Here is a 13258-nt window from a genome sequence, read left to right as displayed (position 1 = left end):
ATAACTTTGATAAATGGGACTGATAATTGTCAGCCTGAAGACCAAAAAATTGTTAATGCATAATTTAGTCCAATACCAAGTTTAAAGAAATATTAGCTGCAGCAGTGTGATTTAATTTCTAGCTCAGTAATTCTCCCAGTCCCTTAGGAACGGCACAGGAGAGTTTTTTAGATAATACATGACTTTGGCAGTATAGAGACTCGCAATATACAAAATATTTAAATACAAAATATGAATCAGTAGTCTACATAAAGTTTAAATGTATCAAATTTATTTTCACATGCAGCTGTCTTTTATGTTATTTATACATGTTACATATAAATATAACTACAGGATATTCCGCGCATAGTTTTAAAGGAAGATTTAGTTCCTTTTGGGCACATTTACTGAAATGCAGCACGCCACACAAAAACTATTTGGAGCAGAAGGTTAGCAACAAGACATAGTGAAAAGTCTGGGTCATTTCATGGATGTGAATAAGGTGTTCATGTTACCTATCTGTGCAGCGTGGGGGCGGCGGAAAGGATTGCGCCTCATCACATCCTTGATTCGCTCCACCTCCTGCTGGTAGCGCTGACGGTCCTTCATGGCGCCCTCCTTCGCCTCCTTCAACGCGCCCTCCAGTGCTTTAACTCGCTCGGCGGTAGAGCGGAGACGTTTCTCCAGTTTTGGAAGCTCACAGCGAAGATCTGCGTTGTCGCGTACCAGCTGTAACCCATGTCAAAAAATTAACCACACTCGGACTGACAATGTCAGGGTTGGTAATCTTGCCTTTCTCTGTGAGGTAGAGCTCACAATGGAGTTGATTTGATCTTTAAGATGACAGAATCTTTAAAACCTGTTCAACTTTTTGATTAGAGTAACAATATTATGATTATGAACTTGTGAAAGTAAACCATGCTTCGTTGACAACATGCTGCTCTGAACAATGCTCCATCCTTTTCAACAAGGTTTTAAATACAAAGAATTAAACAGGATTTTAATTATTTGACCACAATATTTTTACTTTTTAGCTCAATTGATATTTTATGAGTAAAGGAAGACATCATAAATCGGTGCTTCCTAACATGACATGCAAAGTAGTGTAGAGAAATTTAAATTTAGGATGAACTTGTTAAATAACTGGAAATAGGTTATTCTTGTCTTTCAGCAGCTCAATCTTACAGTAAAAGTTCATTTTATTTCGTGAGGAAACGTTTCCACAGCAGAAAAATCACATTTCAGCAACTTCACAGCCACATTTATAGCTACCCTTTAAATGTATATATTTTATACAAGCCCCCTTTATGAACTGGACAGTATTTCATCTTCCTCTGTAGTATTTTACAAGGTTGGAGGATACAGAGACTGGGATCCTTTCTTCACAATTTCTCTGAGTATCAATTAAATTTACTCTTTATTCTTCAGCTCACTCCACAGGGTTTTTAAAATATCAATTAGATCCCAGGATGGGATTCTGATGAAGGAAGGTTGTTTTTTTTATCTGTTGAACTATTGCTCTGTTGGACTGGCTATAGGATCATTATCTTGCAAAATAATTTTTATTTTAAACTCTTCATATGTCAAAGATTCCACATAAAATGTCCTCAAACAGGATTTTCAATCTTCCAAAAAAAATAAATAAATAAAAATAGGCCCACAGAATCACAGATCTTTCACTGTTCCTAACACTAGGTACTATTTGTCCTCACAAAATCATCCTTTGATTTTCAAACACACTAGAAGTGTACTTTACTGAAAGCTAAACTTTAGTGTCATTTCAAATTGAGGTTCTAGTCAAGTTCACAGTAAATGTGAATAAATTAAATAAAGGCTTTTTATTGGCATGGCTTTCAAACAACTGGTTGCCATGGAGTGTCTATTGCGTGTTAAAGGTATCAATAAGTGGCATTAGTTTTCTAACAGTGTGGAAACTATTTTGACAAAAACAATTAAAATACAGCAAGTCTTTATGTGAATCTACTTTAGTGCCTTTTACAATTTATTTACCAGTGATTGTGACGGGCAGATCATTTATTTATAAAACAAACAATCATGACGCTATGCTTGGTAGTTAATTTATTTTCAACAGATTAATTAATTTTAATTTAAAAGTATAACTGTTTATGGAATATGGTCATCTTTTAAAGGCCATACTTCAGCTTTAACAACTTCTTCATAAAACAGTGTAACAAACAACAGTGAGGTAAAACAGATGATAGTTGTTTAACCTCATGAAGCAAAATCTATGTGGATATTGTTCTGCACCTTAACTGCTGCTCTATGCAGGTTTCTTTGGGGAAAGATAATGACCGAACCTTTAAACAGTGACACTCTGCCAGAACGTGATCATGCAACCTAATCTCCATCCTGCAGAGATTCTGAATTAGGAGGTTTTACATGCAAGCAAACTTGGCCAACAGGCAAAACATCTAAGAAGTCAGTTAATTGACCTTATGCTCAGCTGTAGGAGTTTATTGGTTGGCTGTGAATCATTTTAAAAGAAAACAAAGACAAACAGAGCAGAAACTCCCACAGGAGCTAAGGAATGTTGTAAGAGAAATCAGCTAGACAGACAGATGGATGATTAAATCCACCACTGTCCCACACTCTTTGAAAGTCTTATCATGCTCCTTGGGGAGCTTGCTGATTTACGACCATAGCTTTTTTTTTTCCATCTGCACTGTGCCAGCAGGTAGCGGATGGGATTGAGACCCCCAGCAGTATCCTCGGGATTGGTTTTCAGCCTGACAAACTGCTGCAGTGCAGCTCATACCAATCTGCCGGCCTCAAAATATTCTGCCAGTCTGCAAAGCGTTTAGCGGATCACCACTTAGTGTTCTGCAACGGTCCATTTAGGAATATTAAAGATGGGAAGTGAGTTTGCGTGTGTATGTCTATTTGTTCTGTGTTTGTGTACAAAGACAGATTTTCAAATCCTAATTTTATCTTACTGTTTGTTTTTTTCTAAAATTTATAACTTTTAACACCTAATTTGCTCTGTTTAATTATGCTGAAGATTGATGGCGCAAATGTTGCTTTTACTTACAGTATAGCAGAATTCAACAGTTCACCCCAGTTCATCCCTTAAACCCAAATGGCAATAGAGTAGTAGTCAATTATAAAACTTAAGTCTTAGGCAGGATTGACTGAATAGTGTCTATAAACAATAATGTTCAAGTTCTGCCACAGATTCTCAATTGGATCTACATTATAACTGGGTCGTTTTTGCACACGGCTATTTGTTGATCTAAACTTTTCTTCCGTTGCATTGCTGACTGAACCAGCTTCCTGGGGTCAGTCAGGAAACTCTGTAGTGAAATGGTTTGTGTTTTCTCAAATCTCTCACTTGTGTTACCTGTTTGTGAACTTTACTAAGTTGCTCCAAGTTGTTTTCAAGAAAATAAATCTTTTGTTTTTGAGTGATAAATCCCCCGGTATCATTAGGTTCAAGCTCTGTACTCTGTCAAAATAAAAAAAAAAGAAACATCTGTCAAAACTGCATTACAGAAATTGCTGCTTTTGAAAATGTTGGATTGTCAGGACTTTAAAGACTGTTTGGTCTTGTTAGCCTTACCTTTCTGACTTGAGTCGTGAGGTCTTGAACAAAGAGCTTGCGGAGGTTGTGCAGGCTGTAGAGTTCACGGGCCTACAGAAGGAGGAAATGAGTAAATTAGCTGTTTAGTGGAGCTGTAATTGGATTGGCAGCTCCTGAAGGTCACATCGTGACAGTAAATAATGACTTACAACAGTCTCCTCCAGTCCTTTCAGGTCCTGCTTTGACTGCTCATGCCGTTCGCAGAGAAATCTATACATAGACAGGAAGATGACCAGACAGAACATCTGAAAACTGAACTTGTCTTTACCCAAATGATTACCTCATTCAGATCAGAATAATTCATGACTGGAGAACAAAGGGAGCATAGACCGGCTGCTACACTCATGGGGGTGTTGCCCATCTGCCATCTGATGCAATATGCTGCAAAGGTCAATGTAGAAAGGGACCCTTTACAACCAGCTGCTACCTTATTAATAGGAACTTTAATGGAGATGCAAAATGGGTTGGACAGGAAGATGGACGAAATGCAAGAAAATGGTGCAAAAAATGTACGCTGCTAGAATCATCCACTATAAAAAGACTGACAGAGCTGTAGAGTGGCTAGGTAAAAAATAGGGAAAACAAAAGACAAATGAAAAAGAAAAAAAACAGGAAGATGGGAATCTAAAGAGGCAGCTTGCCTCCAGGACTCCATATGGCGAGGTGTCTGAAAGACGGCCAGAACAGTAAAGAAGAGACTCACGTCAGTTCCTCCAGCTGCCGGCTCTTGTGATGCTCCCGACTTCTGAGACATTCAAAGTCACCATGCAGTTGCTCCAACTCCAGCTGCTGCTTCTGATTCCAGCTGAAAAAGTTGAAAACCGATCAGGTCAGGGCCGGCAAACTGATGCTTTGTGCTTTAACAGCTTTTCCAGAATAGAAAGCAGATACAGAAACTGTATTATAGCTCACACATGGGAGTTACTTTCCTCTACTTCTCTGCATCACGCTGTGCTGCAGCAAAGTAATTCTCATATTTTAATGTTACCTACAGTGCTGTGAAAATGTATTTACCTCTTTACAGACTTATTTCACTTTCTTGCTGCAATTAGCTTCTTAGATCAAATACATTTATGATAAGACAAAGATAGCCATAGTAAAACAAAAAAAACAAAAGTTTTAACATGCTGATTGGTCTCATATGAAAAAGTATTGACACATTTGTTAAATCATGAATTATCGAGATTTTTAGTTCAACTATACCCAGCCTGATCACTGCCAGATCTGGAGAAACAATAAATCATTTATGTAGAACCCATCTGACAATTTGAAGAAGGCTAAAAGATCTAACAAAAATTTTAAAAATACATTTTATGCCCCAATCTAAAAAAAAGTCAAGAAGAAAAATATCTATTAAGCTTCAAGGTTAGAAAGATATTTCTAAAGATTTGGGACCCCAATGAACCATAAACGGAACTAATTTCCACAGATGGAGAAAACATGGAACGGCAGTGATGCTTCACAGAAGTAAGTTTCAAAGAGCATAACAGAGGCCTTAAAAGAACCTACAACAGTATCTTACGCATTGCAGACCTCAAACGCATCAATTAATGTTAGCTTCTATGACTCAACAATATGGAAACGACTGGGCAAGAAGGTCATCAGTGGGAAAGTTCAAAACCGCTACTGACCAAAAGAAAAAAAAAAGATGCAATTATTGCCAAAAATATCCTCATGATCATTAATGCTTGTAGGAAAATATTCAGTGGACTTAAGGAATAAATGTAGAACTGTTTCCTGTGTGTCCTGTTATATTAAATGTACTAACAACAGTTCAGGAAAAGGTTATGCTTTTTCAAACATAGTGAGGTAGAGTGATGATATGGGACTGCTTTGTTCAGTCAACAGTGACTGGTACCAAGAGTGGCACTTCCAACTACAAACTATTAAGTTTGGAGAACAATTACTTTTTAACATAAGAACCTACTTTCTTCTTTTGATGAATTAAACGTTCATATGACAACTGTTTTGTATTTAACAAAGTTATCTTTGTCTGATGTTAAAATAAATTTAGTTATTTCAAGGATTTAAGAGAGACAAACAGGCAAACACTGAAGAGATCTGAAATGCAGTGCATCTCTTCCAAGATATTCCTTGACCATCTTAAGGTAAAACATTTTGCTTGGTGTTGCCACATGTCTTTACTTCAAATGAGAAAATAACTGCTCTGGTCATGGTCTGAGGCACTTCTGGCCTCAGTTTCGTGATAACCAGCAAAAATGAGTTTTTGGTGGTGGTGGAAAGATTAAAATTCACAGCAGTGCTTCATACCCTTGACGGGCACAAATGGGCTGATTGATTGGCCTCTGCATAGAATCAGGTCAACATTAAACTACTAAAATTCCCTTCTCAATATTAAAAATATTTACCAGTAAACTTTTTTGCACATCTTAATATGCCCCTTTTATCTTAAGGTATTTCCTTTCTCTAATCCTTTCATCTTTGAAATATGAAACGCATAAAAAAAGACATCTGCACCAACTTGCCCCTGTTTTAATAAAAGGATCTGCAGGGAGTCTCTTTTTTTTTCTCTTTCACATCCGTTTGGCCTCAATAACACCCATCAATCCATTCCAAGCTGCTTATCCAAATTCAGACTGTGAAAGCAGGATAAGCAGATCTGTACCAAATGTGTGTTTCTTCACATCTCTTCGTTTGGTGGTAGTGGGTTACTCTGAGGCCAGTTGGGATGTGTGCTTCAGTTATTTGATGGGGTCTGCAGCTCCTTCTGGGCGGTCATGTTCGGTATAGTACACCGTCAGTTTCAGGTCCTAAAGGGACAGCTATTTTCACATTTAGGCTGAGTCAGACTAGTGGCTTTTCATGCGGAGGTTTGGTAGAAGCAGCTAAGCTCCAATGTCTTCCTACTCCACAGCTTTGTTTGCCACCCACATCTTTATCTCTTGTAGCGATGGCTTAAATCTTCTGAGAATTCAGCTAAAACTATTTAATCTATGCTGTTTGAATATTTTGCCTTCTAATTAATGAAGGTTGGTTTGGGAAAGAAGATGCAAAAAAATTATTTTTTTTAAGATTTTCAAATCTTTAAACCTATGGGATAAAAACCTCAACAATTTTATATCAGGGACTGATGTTAAACCCAAAGAGATTTGTTAATTAATATTGTCATAACTCGTTTGTTTTGGTAGTAAATGACCCACATCTGTTCTGTGGATATACCTTTTAGGGACAGGTGGGTGCATCTGGGTAAAAGGTTAAAATGCACTCCTTCTCCTACCAACTTGAACTAATGGCTGATTTCCTTTATAAACAGTCATTCAGTTCCACAGAGGCCAGGTAGCAATTAATTCATTTGATTAGGATATGCTGCAGAAAGGATGAAACTAAAATTTGCAGGGTAATAGCTCTTGGGGACTGGTTTTGGGTCCCTGACCCACAACCAAGTGCCAATATTTTTGTCACAACGTCCAGCTTGTGCCTAGGATTGAACCTTATGGTCTCGTCTTTGCTTTGTGCAGATGAGGCACTGGAGTGGTTTGCACCAGAGTGAAGAGGCTGAAGTCAGGTCTTTATATCCTAAATGAATGGTGCTCAAAAAGAAAGAAAATGATGACACCTCCCTCCATGTTGATGATGTTAGGATGATAGATAGATTAGGACCTAACTTTCTCTGGTGCAAATGATGCCTCTATCTGCCATGGTGAGAAAAGAGATAGATCCAGGATGCAAATGGCTGAAATGAGCTTCAGCAGTAGGATGGTTGGGCGCCGCCTATAAACTAAGGAGGTCCATCAACCAGGGGGGCAGCTTGGAGGAGAGCCGCTGTTCCATTGCTTGTTAAGAAGTCATCTGAGCTGGTTAGTTACATAAGGCGCACTCTTGGGTGCCTGCAGTAATGCGGATGTTGCATTGGAGGGCATCCAGGCACATGCCACTGCAGGAAAACACCAGAGCAGACCAGGAACTAACACTAAAGTGCGTGTTCATCCCTTCAGACTAGGGAGCATGTCACTATCTGGATGTCTGAGTTTCCCTTCCAGGTATGATGCCTCAGCTACACAGTCGGTTGATAAAAGGAAGTATGGATTTATATTTCTACATTTTTTGTGAAATTCAGAATGCATTTATTTTTTATTTTTTATATATTCATTTGCATGTTTTAGAAAACATTTAATGTACTGCCTGAGATGCAAAACAGTCTTAAAAAACAATGTTAAATATGCTGGACATTATTTGGTAAAAAAAAACCCAAAAAACCTTATGTTCACCTTTGTATGTTCTTGTCTTGTTGTCAAAAGAGTAAAAATGAAAATTTAATGCGTATTAAAGTAAACTGAAAGAAGTACTAACTCGGTTAATTCATCAATGGTCTTCTGTTTCTCGTTGATCTCGTCTCGAAGGCGGCCAAGCTGCTTGCTTTGGGCTTCACGGTGCAACTTCATCTGTTCCTCCAGAGCTCTCTGAGGAGTCACCAACAAGAAAGAAAAAAGACCAATAAAGTGAGAGCAAAGTCTTCCTCACAAAGGAAAGGGAGCAACATGATGTGGGAGGAAAGGGCAAACAGCTAAACACCAGGGGAAAAGAAATTTCACACATTGTGCAGAAGTGAACTTGAAAGGCTCTCTAGGCATTGAACACAGGACAACCAGTGTCAATACACTGCCACTGAAACTGATTTAGGACTCAGCTAATAAAGCTGGAGCTCGGAGGCAAAAACACTCGCATGAATACAGATCTAAGCAAAAAATCACCATTGCTTTCCATCTGTAAGACAGCAGCTTTATAGCCACGGTTCCCACAAGTTTTTTATGACAAAATTCCTCACTGCTCCAGGATCAAATGAGCAAAGTTCATCATCCATTCTGGGCCCTTCTTAAGGATGGATGGATGCAAAATTTTGTCAGGGGAGCAGAGAATATAACTTTAAAAACAGATTTTTTTTTCTGTACTCAGTTTTATTCGTGTATTTCCAAACCTGGAGTATATGTAAATCAAATTCCAGGTTGTGCAGCTGACAAATCGTGATGCTATCACTTTTAAAAGATTGCGTTTCGTTGAATTCATAATGTGAAGAATTATGACAGTTTTGAAAGTAAATAGGTGTCCAACCTGGAACTATCAAAGTGTACCTAATAAAGTGACCATTGACCAAATCGGCCAGGTGCATGTTAGCACAGTAAAAAATACATATATTTTTTCATAATTCAGATGCCTTTCCATATCTAACAGGACTGAAAAAAAAACAAAAAAAAATTCAATTACAATTTCCATCTTTTGTCAAATTGATTCAAACTGCCCTGAAATCAAAGGAATCCTTTCTCCCTCTGTCTGAAGTGACTTCATCATTTGATTTGTTGCGGTGCTGGGAAATACAAGAATGCACCAGGATGTGTGGATTCATGGCTCAAGAAAAAATAATTTGTAAACACTTGCATTTACCTAATGCAGGTGTTTATTATTACAGCTGTGGTGCTGTAATAATAAAAAGCATAATATATGAAATTGCTATTACTGTAGTCATAGTTACCTTCATATCAGACAGATTCTGGAGAGATGTGCTGTTCTCCCCATTGGTCATCTGTGACATGCTTTCTGAAACAAGCAATTTTAGATCAGATGACAAAGGAAAGGGTGTTAGAAAATATAAGAAAACGCAAGAAAGGAGGTTGACATGGTGATAATGTGAGTCACATAACAGTTTTATTCCCACTGTGACCTGATAGCCAATCATTAAAGGATACTCATGCTGACATCAGTCATGGTTTCATTAGGAAAATATATAGCTGTAAATTAAATCTTTGGGTCACGCCAACCAGATATTGACTCCCTGTTGTCTGATGATGAAAGCACTGAGCTCTGCACCTTGCTCCAGGCAATGCAATCAACATGGACTTTGTGTTTGTCAACTGCTTCTATCCCCGTCTGCCTGGCTTATTGAGTACAACCAAAATGAATTTACAAGTTCTTAAACCCACTGGTTATTTAATTCACTTCTCTGGGAAACCAAAGAAAGAATGACTTACATTGCCTCTGGCCTGATTTGTGAATTGTGTAAGAGCACTGGGAGTAGCAGCAGCAGCTAGCTGCGCCTTGCACAAATTTCAAATGTTCCATTAATCTTTTTGTCCTGGACAAGGGAAATGTTTATTTAGCCTTATTTTTCTTGTCCTCAACAACATAAAAAAATGATGACAGAATAAAATGCTCCACTGAAGCAAACAACAGTTTTTAACAGGAAGTCGATTTCTCCACAATTCACCTTGGTCGCCACGAAACACAGATTGTTTTGTTGTTTCCTGGTCATTAATTTTGCTGAGGCGGGATTACTTTTGACTGTTTCAGAACGCTGACCTTAACGTTTGACTTTGGCAACCGTCTGCAATTTATCATGATCTGCAAACTGGAGCGGTCCTTCGTCCTTCACAGGAGAAACATGGAATGTCAAACAAAATCGTTTAATATTTACACCAAACAGGGATAAGTTTTATTCCTACAGGATAAAAGATTTGTTGCTTCTTGCAACATTGGTGTATTCACCTTGTAATGTTTTTTAATCATAAATAGATGTTTTATTTGATCAGACTTAGTAATATGTCTTATTTCACCTGATTTTTCTCCTAAATAAGGTGTTTTTTAGGAGAGAAATCACCTGATTTAGGGATCAATAGAAGTCAGAAGTGGGTCTGACTTCTATTTTTTACTAAATGTCAGACCCACCAGTTCAGAGTTCATAGATACACCAATCTTCCACTTTATTAGGTGAACATGTTCCATTGTGTTTTAACAAAAATAGCAGCTAGTCATCTGGCAGCAACTTAGTCCTTTTTATTATTTAGATGTGGTGAATGACTTGATTAAGTTCAAGCAATGCATCAGAATGAGGAATAAAAGTGGTAAACAGTAAAATTGTTGGTGTAAACGTTTCAGAAACTGCAGATTTGATAACTGTTGGAGGTAGTCCTGTCTCAGATTCCTGGCTTTACATTGAGAGTAATTTACATTTGCTATGATCCATATTTGTTTACTTCAGCTACTATTCTGCTCTGTAAACAGTGTTAAAAAATGGCTCACAGTCTGATAGATTAGAAATACTGAATGAACAGGGGATTGCCAAAGGTTTAATGCCATGTTCAGCTTAGCCAGTCATCATTGCTCATAAAGAAACACTTCATGTTTAGAGGCAAAATCATTAAGGAGGATATGAGCTAGTCATTAACCAAACTAATAAAGCAGAGCCATGGCTTCAGACAATGCCGGTGCCACTCCACATCCGCAGCCATGGCAGTTACTTTCTGCCTTGGCAGAAACCAGTGAGACAGTTGATAAACCATCTCCTCTAGTTTGACTCTAAATGGAAGATTAAATTAGTGTCTGGGCAGCCACCCCGTAGCTTTTTATGACGGGTGAAAGAAAATCCTAAATGTCATTTCAGATTGAAATCAAATCTTTTCATAGATATTTTTAAAGCGATCCTTTAAAAATGTAAGAGCTCTCAAAAACTTCATACACAGACAATTTTATTTTTCCAAGTGATTCAATCTTACTAGAGATATTTCTTTATGAGGGGGTGGCTAACGGCTTGTTGCACCACATAGTTCAGATAAAAAACAAGATATTACGGGATACAGATGTACTACGGAGCCCTCTAGGGGACATGGGAATTTTTTTTTCTTTTGCGTTCCCTCACAATACTTTTGCGTTCCCTCGCAAAAGCTTTTGCGTTACCTCGCAATACTGTACTGGTCAGTTATGCAGCATAATTGAACACTGCAAGCCTTTCTTACGGTGGGCGCCGTACTTTCTGCTTTAATATAAGGTTATGTGAGGTTTTTCCATGAACGTTAGTATCTTTTTGTGAAATATCTGAAGTTTTATATCTTTCTTTAAGATAGAAAGGCACCACAAACCTACGATATAAACAGAAACTTTCCGTAAGTAGGAAAGAAATAAAAATACATCCTAATTTGGACTATTTCTGAGTTATTATCGCGGGTAATAAATCATCTGACAGTTCTGATTGTGTCTCTGTTGTGTTCGTAGTCTGAATGGTTTAAAGAGCTGCTTTCAGTGCCGCTCCATCTTAGCCTTAACAGACATAAACATGCAGGAAAAAATAAATCGATTTTCAATCAGTGTTTTGCACCAAACAGTTAATAATAATAAACAAGTTTTTACTGAGGCTCTGTAAGAGCCATATGAATGAAATAAGTAATTATTGATATGACAGGAGCAGGAGGCTTTGACACTTAGGTGTGTCGACGTGGGAGTGACGTCACCAGGTATGAATGGGAAGGATACTGGCTTTGTGTGTATTAGGAAGCTGTGAGCGGGGCGGTCAGTCCTTGCAAAGTTTGGAGCCTGATCATCAAAATGGAATAAATCGATAAGTGTGACAGAACAAAGAAGAGGTTTGGAGTTGATTGATACACGGACAGATGAGATTCCCCGAGTTAACCCAGTGCGGCCCTTTACCATCATTAGTTTGTCGTGTTTTTAATAATAAAAACTTGTTAATAGTAAAAACTGTTTGGTGCAAAACACTGATTGAAAATCGATTTATTTTTTACTGCATGTTTATGTCTGTTAAGGCTGAGATGGAGCGGCACTGAAAGCAGCTCTTTAAACCATTCAGACTACGAACACAACAGAGACACAATCAAAACTGTCAGATGATTTATTACCCGCGATAATAACTCAGAAATAGTCCAAATTAGGATGTATTTTTATTTCTTTCCTACTTACGGAAAGTTTCTGTTTATATCGTAGGTTTGTGGTGCCTTTCTATCCTAAAGAAAGATATAAAACTTCAGATATTTGGACTATTTCTGAGTTATTATCGCGGGTAATAAATCATCTGACAGTTCTGATTGTGTCTCTGTTGTGTTCGTAGTCTGAATGGTTTAAAGAGCTGCTTTCAGTGCCGCTCCATCTTAGCCTTAACAGACATAAACATGCAGTAAAAAATAAATCGATTTTCAATCAGTGTTTTGCACCAAACAGTTTTTACTATTAACAAGTTTTTATTATTAAAAACACGACAAACTAATGATGGTAAAGGGCCGCACTGGGTTAACTCGGGGAATCTCATCTGTCCGTGTATCAATCAACTCCAAACCTCTTCTTTGTTCTGTCACACTTATCGATTTATTCCATTTTGATGATCAGGCTCCAAACTTTGCAAGGACTGACCGCCCCGCTCACAGCTTCCTAATACACACAAAGCCAGTATCCTTCCCATTCATACCTGGTGACGTCACTCCCACGTCGACACACCTAAGTGTCAAAGCCTCCTGCTCCTGTCATATCAATAATTACTTATTTCATTCATATGGCTCTTACAGAGCCTCAGTGAAAACTTGTTTATTATTATTAACTGTTTGGTGCAAAACACTGATTGAAAATCGATTTATTTTTTACTGCATGTTTATGTCTGTTAAGGCTAAGATGGAGCGGCACTGAAAGCAGCTCTTTAAACCATTCAGACTACGAACACAACAGAGACACAATCAGAACTGTCAGATGATTTATTACCCGCGATAATAACTCAGAAATAGTCCAAATTAGGATGTATTTTTATTTCTTTCCTACTTACGGAAAGTTTCTGTTTATATCGTAGGTTTGTGGTGCCTTTCTATCTTAAAGAAAGATATAAAACTTCAGATATTTCACAAAAAGATACTAACGTTCATGGAAAAACCTCACATAACCTTATATTAAAGC

General features: G+C 37.8%; 1 protein-coding gene across 3 annotated transcripts in view; it reads right to left on the bottom strand.

The window, feature by feature from the left end:
- kif5ab (kinesin family member 5A, b) overlaps nt 1–13258 on the bottom strand; it is an 89627-nt gene that overhangs the window by 11920 nt on the left and 64449 nt on the right. For all 3 annotated transcript variants that reach the window (XM_028003687.1, XM_028003688.1, XM_028003689.1), the window contains exons 18-24: nt 9066–9130; nt 7889–7998; nt 4281–4382; nt 3727–3787; nt 3557–3628; nt 3338–3442; nt 495–708 (exon numbers count right to left, since the gene is read on the bottom strand). In XM_028003687.1, the coding sequence (XP_027859488.1) occupies nt 495–708; nt 3338–3442; nt 3557–3628; nt 3727–3787; nt 4281–4382; nt 7889–7998; nt 9066–9130 (729 nt within the window). The remainder of the gene's footprint in view (nt 1–494; nt 709–3337; nt 3443–3556; nt 3629–3726; nt 3788–4280; nt 4383–7888; nt 7999–9065; nt 9131–13258) is intronic.

This window comes from Xiphophorus couchianus, chromosome 20 (assembly GCF_001444195.1).
Source record: "Xiphophorus couchianus chromosome 20, X_couchianus-1.0, whole genome shotgun sequence".
Taxonomy (NCBI): domain Eukaryota; kingdom Metazoa; phylum Chordata; class Actinopteri; order Cyprinodontiformes; family Poeciliidae; genus Xiphophorus; species Xiphophorus couchianus.
This window is presented reverse-complemented; position numbering and strand designations above follow the sequence as displayed.